Source organism: Laccaria bicolor, genomic scaffold, assembly GCF_000143565.1.
Source record: "Laccaria bicolor S238N-H82 LACBIscaffold_3 genomic scaffold, whole genome shotgun sequence".
Taxonomy (NCBI): Eukaryota; Fungi; Basidiomycota; class Agaricomycetes; order Agaricales; family Hydnangiaceae; genus Laccaria; species Laccaria bicolor.
Window position 1 is genome coordinate 911,309 of NW_001889874.1, and position 6,339 is coordinate 917,647.

Here is a 6,339-nt window from a genome sequence, read left to right on the forward strand (position 1 = left end):
TTAAGCATTTGATTGACTCCATGGGGCGGTTATTTCAACTCCCATGGGGCATTTGATTCACTCTGGCAGAGAATTTACAGCTGAGTATGTCAACCACCATGGGCATTTAAATTTGACTATTTTGACTCCATGAAGAATTTGATTGACTTGAGGGGTTATTATGTTTAATTGTAAATGCATTGCCAGAGTTGACATACTCAATTTCAAATGCCCTGGAGGAGTGAACCCAATGCCCCATGGGAGTCAACATATTTGATTTAAAATACCCTGTCAGAGTAAATAAAATGCCCTGGAGGAGTAAACTACATGCGCCGCGGGGGTCAACATATTTGACTCTAAATTTCATGACAGAGTGAATAAAATGCCCTGTCGGAGTGCCCTGTGAGAGAACATATTTAATTTTATATGCCCTGACAGCATGAATAAAATGCCCTGTCGGAGTGAATTAAATGGCCGCAGGGTCAACATATTTGATTTTAAATTCGCCGACGGGGTCAATAAAATTCCCCATCGGAGTGAATAAACTGCCCCGCGGGAGTTAACATATTTAATTTTAAAAGCCCCGACGGCGTAAATAAAATGCTCCGTCGGGGTGAATTAAATCGCCGCGGGGTCAAAATATTTGATTTTAAATTCGCCGACGGGGTCAATAAAATTCTCCGTCGGAGTGAATAAACTGCCCTGCAGAAGTTAACATATTTAATTTTAAATGCCTCAATGGAGTGAATTAAATACCCCATGAAAGTCAATCAACTGTCTCCCACCCAATTCAAATTTTATATTCCCCATCGGAGTGTATTGAATGCTTTGCAGGAGTCAACATATTTAATTTTACATGCCCCGACGGAGTCAATGAAATGCCCCACCGGAGTTGTGGGGGAAAAAAATGAGCTGTACTGTTATAGCTTCTCAATACATCTTTCCAGCATACTACAACTGTTGTAAAATAGGTTCAAGTTTACTTTGGAAAAGAATTTTGGCACATGGTGGAGAAATGAGGTTGAATGCATGAAATATCTCACAACATGATATTGTTGACTTTTCTGTATACTTTGCTACCAAATCTCAACATCTGAGCCTTTCTTATACATAGTCAACATATGGCAGAATATATATCCCCTGCTCCAAAGCAGTTTTCTGATGGTTTGGGGGAGCTGGAGCTTGAAAGGGTGAAAATATGACTCTAAACATGAAACCACATTCTTTCTTATTTCCTTTCACTATCTAAATCTTGTTGAAATGCTCCCATACTTTCCCCAAATATAGCCTACATACTTTAGAATCAATTCAGATAGGTGGGGGAAGCAGTTGTGAGGGAAGAAAAAAAAATATAACTTGATGTATGCAAAATGGCATGTTGTGCAACTGGTTTGTATAAAGATTCATGCACCAAATAGCTCTTTCCGAGGTCTGTTCACAAAAACTTCTTCAATCACTGAGAAAACTATTCCAAATTATTCTATTCCTTTCTGGGATCCCCCCAATGTCTTTGTTTTGTTGGCGCGTTGCATCGCCAATGAGCGTGGCGCAGTGCGTAGTTTCAGATGGTGTGTGAATAATGTGCTCCTTCCATATTAGGTTGCCGCTGGCCCATATTTGGTAAGGCGGGCTGCCAGAGTTGTTCTACTTCTAAAAACTAAATGGTGCACACCTCAACTATCTGACCTCCAATTCAGTGGATCTTTCTTTTGTATTATGAGGATTTGTCATGGCTACTAGCAGGACCTTTCATCGATATTGTGCGTTGATTTCTTGACAATATATTTCTTGTTTCTGCAAATCACATATTCCAAGCCATTGCATGTTTCAGTTCACATGGATGGATGATCTGGGCACCAGCTTAAAAATGCTGTAGTGGATTGACTCCTCTATCTTGAATAAATGCTTCGCCAGAGCTGACATTGAATTTTGAATGCCCCATCGGAGTCAATCAAATGCCCCGTGGGAGTCAACATTTTGAATTCTCAATTCCCTGTCAGTGTCAATCAAATGCTCTGCCACAGTCAATAAAATGCTCTGCTAACTTGACATATTCAAGATCATGCCACAGATGACCATATTGTGGAGGTCATGTTTTCAATTTCAATGTCAAACACCCTGATGGGGCCATTGCCGACAGTGCCTTCAATCTCAACCTCAAACACCCCGACGGCAACATCCTCTGTGGTGCTTTCAATTTTAATGACAAACACCCCAACAGAGACATCCCCCGCGGCGCCTTCAATTTCAATGTCAAACACCCTGACGGAGACATCCTCTGCGGCGCTTTCAATCTCAACCTCAAACACCCCAATGGTGACATCCCCCGCAGCACCTTCAATTTCAATGTCAAACACCCCGACGGAGACATCCCCTGCGGCACCTTCAATTTCAATGTCAAACACCCCGACGGTGACATCCCCCACGGCACCTTCAATCTCAACCTCAAACACCCCGATGGCGACATCCTCCGCAGTGCTTTCAATCTCAACCTCAAACACCCCGACAGTGACATCCCCTGCGGCACCTTCAATTTCCATGTCAAACACCCCGACGGAAACATCCCCCGTGGCGCCTTCAATCTCAATGTCAAACACCCTGACAGAGACATCCCCAACAGAACCATCAATTCCAGTTTGACACCCCAATGGAGCCACAAATGAGTAGACAAGGTGTGAGTAGCTAAATGAAAAGCTTTCATTTCTTAACTACAAGGTGAGTGTTTCCCTGTTGGGACAAAATTCAGTTTTTGGTTGATATGGAGACTATCTTGCAGGAGTTGGATGAGATAAAGATTAAGATACATTATGCTACAGATCTAGATGGATGTAAGTAAGGGGAGAGAGGCCCCAGTTAAATGTTTTTGTAGTTCCATCAGGATGGGCTGAGAGCCCGTCGGGACGTGGTCAGAGCCCGTCGGTTGAAAAAGTGGTTCCGCCGCAGGAGCGTAAACCCTGCCAGGGTCAGAAACTGGCCGCTTCATTGCCAATGGAACAATGGCAATCAAACTGGCTGCCCCAGCTGACCTGTTCACTACGACTGATTGTCACGTCCGGCTGTTCCGTTGTTATTGGACCCATGTGACTGAACTAACTAGTCTAATAGTTTCTGAAGCTAATAACATTGATAGCATCTGGCTCAATCAAGCACAGGCAGTCTTTCATGTACCGCAGACCAGCACCGAAGCTTCGCCCCTCCCCCTGTCGTCGTCGACCCGGGATGTGGGCATAAATGTATGTCCCCTTCTTTCTCTCTTGTTCACCACTGACCACGGTATTATGGCCTAAGCCCCGCCGTCTCGAACCCAACGCAAGTGTGTACGACCTAACAGCAACGTGTATCACCCAACACATCTGTTTCGGGCCCAACACTGGTGTCTACAACCCAACACCGACATTTTGAGCCGAACGCCAGCATGCACGACCAGCACCGAAGCTTCGCCCCTGCCCTTGTTGTCCTCAACCTGGGATGTGGGTGTACACAAAAGGTCGAAGCAGGAACACACAGCGAATCTGAAGACTGCTCCACCATTGGGCCACGACGCTGAGAAGACCGTGTCACGCGGGAGTGAGAATAGTGTAATCGGACGTGCTGACAAGATGCGTGAACACCTAAACAACACACACACACACAAACACCTTAAACACTTATCACCACAGGTACATGCTCGGTACTTCGAGTTCGTACGGTAAACAGAATTACCACACTTGTTTTGTTAGAACTTAAGTAGAAGTTCGGGGAAATGTTTTTTGTATATTTTATATCACTTGTCTAAGTCTAGTAGACCTTTTTGGAACAAAAGGTATTGTTTTACTTGCGGACACAGTATAGAATTCGAAACTTAGTAGTCTTCGAAGGGAAACGGCTTTTATTTGGGACTGTCTCGGTGTTCTGGGATTGCGTTCTAACTGTATATGAAGAAATGACAAGGAAATTGTGCTTTGTAGACTTTTATAACTCCCTTGAGCTTTTATTATGCCTCTGATGCGGTCCAAACTAGTCTTAAAGACTCTTCAAGCACGCTCACTTGGATTCCTTGGTAATAGTAGAGAGCTCTCTTACTAATTGACGAGACAACCTTACAAAAGCTTTGTGATCCCCACTTAACACGCTGGTTCCGGGCACACGTTACTTATGTCTGCGAAGAAAAGTCCTTAAATTGATTACAAACTTATCCACTACCTCAGATGCTACTGGGAGTGCGACAGCTGGTCAACGCGGGGGATAATTCCTTGCGTTTCAGCCTGCGCGCGTCCTCTTTTTATACTATTCTATGTTTTCTATTTATATTTACATGTCCGTGCGTTGTCCGAAAGGTCGGACGAATTAATACTGATTTTTAGTAAAGGTTTGAAGTGGCTCGGTTGTGTGTGGCACAACTGAGCTGACTTCTTTTAAGTTTTCGTAGTGTTTTCTCTATTGTGGCGGCGCGACGCATCAGTATTGATGCGTACGCGGGAATCGCCGTAAACGGTTTTCACGATCGGTTCAGCCAAGACGAACGGTCCGCTTAGTGATTTTTCTCTCTATTATTAGATACTATGCCCGGGCCTTGGACCGCACGGCAAATCGTTCATAGTTTTTCTCTTTTGGCAGGCTTCGGAATATTTCACGAAGCTTAGTTTTCTTGGGTCAATGATGCCATGATTTGTGATGCACATGATGTGTCTTTCCACATGACTTCTTGGATCATGCTTCGTAGCACGTGACCGAATGACTTCTCGCGTCAGGTACACGTCGAGTTTCTACGCTCGCACGTTTATCTTTAGAATTAATATCTTTTAATCCATAATAAAGTGAGACCCTGGTTTGGTGTAAACTCCAACACCCTGTGCAGGGGTGTTTTTTACTCTAGAACACTCGGTAGCGTACTATTTCATGGTAGTGAAGCCTGAGCGATTGTCACAATTTCTTTCTAACTTTCCCCACCATGCCTACCGCATTCCTTGGTTGTCGCGCCGCCGTTCAAGCGTTCGAAGTCGGTTTTGACCTCTTCTCGTGTTCCCGCCTCAACCGCACGACCCGAGTGCACCAGTTGATTTCACGGATTTCTCCGGTGAAACACCCTTGCCACTGTACATAGCGTTGATTGTGCAGGTCTTTCGCTTTCAGTATTGTTTCTCTCATCTCTCTTCATTCCACAGCGCGATGCCTTGAAAAACTGTATGTTACTCACGAAAATATGGAATATAAGCTAAATTTAAATAGGTCGGCGTGAATCCGTGCGCTTTCTGTGGGCTTGAAGAATCGAACGCAACTCTCCTTTGGAAAGCATAATGCACCCATCATCAGCTCAACCTGCCCATATCATTACGAGAGGATGAGCTACAAACCAGCAAAACAGTCTACAGTGAGCACACCATGTACCAATGTACCGATTAACTGCCCACTATGTCCAATCTCAGTGTCTGGACAACCTCACACAATATGGAAGTATAACTGTGTCTGTCACATACTCACCCACCATTCCACCGAGTTAATAGGCAACTCAGGGGAAACAGTGGACCCCATTTTTAATGGGAAACTTCCCGACACTCCAGCACAGCTAATTGTTGACCTGTTTATCTCGAGACAGGAGGAGTGTTGTATGGAGGTGACAGAGAAGGCAACAGCGGATGCGAGAGAGGAATATGGCTTACCGAACAGCGATGACTACAAGATAGCAAAGAAGAAGTTACCGAAGGAAATGGAAAAGCGGCCACTGGCACGGCCGCAAACAGTCACCAGTACAGGTGGGAAGAAGAAAAAGAAGAAGTAATTAGGTTGTTTTATCTACATTCGATAATCTACACCAGGGCGGCCCAATGTTGCCGCCATCACATCAAGCCCTGAGTCGCACAACCCGAGTGCACCAGTTGATTTCACGGATTTCTCCGGTGAAACACCCTTGGTGAGTCTCTGTTCTTTTCTTTTATTCTCTGCTGATTTTCGACTTTTTATTGCCTTAGTTAGCATTGTTTTCAGACATCCTCGCTCGTCCTGGTGGTCCTACGCCACACGAGTCTCGTTTACTGGCGTCCGTTTACAATGCTGCCCAATGCGTTGAAGAACGCAACCGAAGTACTGCCTGGGAGGAATGGCTGCAAGAACCATTGGATGGTCATGCGCTTTATAGCCCCGTAAGTAACTTTCTTCTGTTCTTTCTTTTTATTTTTCTTCTAATGATTTTTATCTTTCTAGGGCGAATGCCTAGACTCCAGCTTTACCACGGGGTACATAGGAGAGGAGGACGCCGAGCGACCGCGGGTCTTCGTCACCTCCGGGGATCATTACTCCCTGAGGTCGAGCTCGTGTCGTTCAGTCCCCTTCTCCTACGGGATCCGATCCGTTGTTTCTACCAAGCCCTGGCCCAGAGTCCCC

General features: G+C 45.1%; 2 protein-coding genes across 2 annotated transcripts in view; both read left to right on the forward strand.

Annotated features, from left to right (window-relative positions):
- Nucleotides 1–2,967: 2,967 nt before the first annotated feature.
- On the forward strand, nucleotides 2,968–3,381 carry LACBIDRAFT_308562 (uncharacterized protein; the record flags this gene model as incomplete). The annotated part of the gene is made up of 3 exons (XM_001875562.1): nucleotides 2,968–3,029; nucleotides 3,110–3,212; nucleotides 3,268–3,381. The coding sequence occupies 3 exons, from the start codon at nucleotides 2,968–2,970 to the stop codon at nucleotides 3,379–3,381; spliced, it is 279 nt and encodes a 92-aa protein (XP_001875597.1).
- Nucleotides 3,382–4,909: 1,528 nt separating this feature from the next.
- LACBIDRAFT_322540 (uncharacterized protein) overlaps nucleotides 4,910–6,339 on the forward strand; it is a gene marked incomplete at both ends in the record, with an annotated part of 2,658 nt that continues 1,228 nt past the window's right edge. Inside the window, 8 exons of the mRNA XM_001875563.1 lie at nucleotides 4,910–5,035; nucleotides 5,124–5,142; nucleotides 5,188–5,201; nucleotides 5,272–5,329; nucleotides 5,463–5,711; nucleotides 5,775–5,869; nucleotides 5,928–6,098; nucleotides 6,160–6,191. Of these exons, the coding sequence (XP_001875598.1) occupies nucleotides 4,910–5,035; nucleotides 5,124–5,142; nucleotides 5,188–5,201; nucleotides 5,272–5,329; nucleotides 5,463–5,711; nucleotides 5,775–5,869; nucleotides 5,928–6,098; nucleotides 6,160–6,191 (764 nt within the window). The remainder of the gene's footprint in view (nucleotides 5,036–5,123; nucleotides 5,143–5,187; nucleotides 5,202–5,271; nucleotides 5,330–5,462; nucleotides 5,712–5,774; nucleotides 5,870–5,927; nucleotides 6,099–6,159; nucleotides 6,192–6,339) is intronic.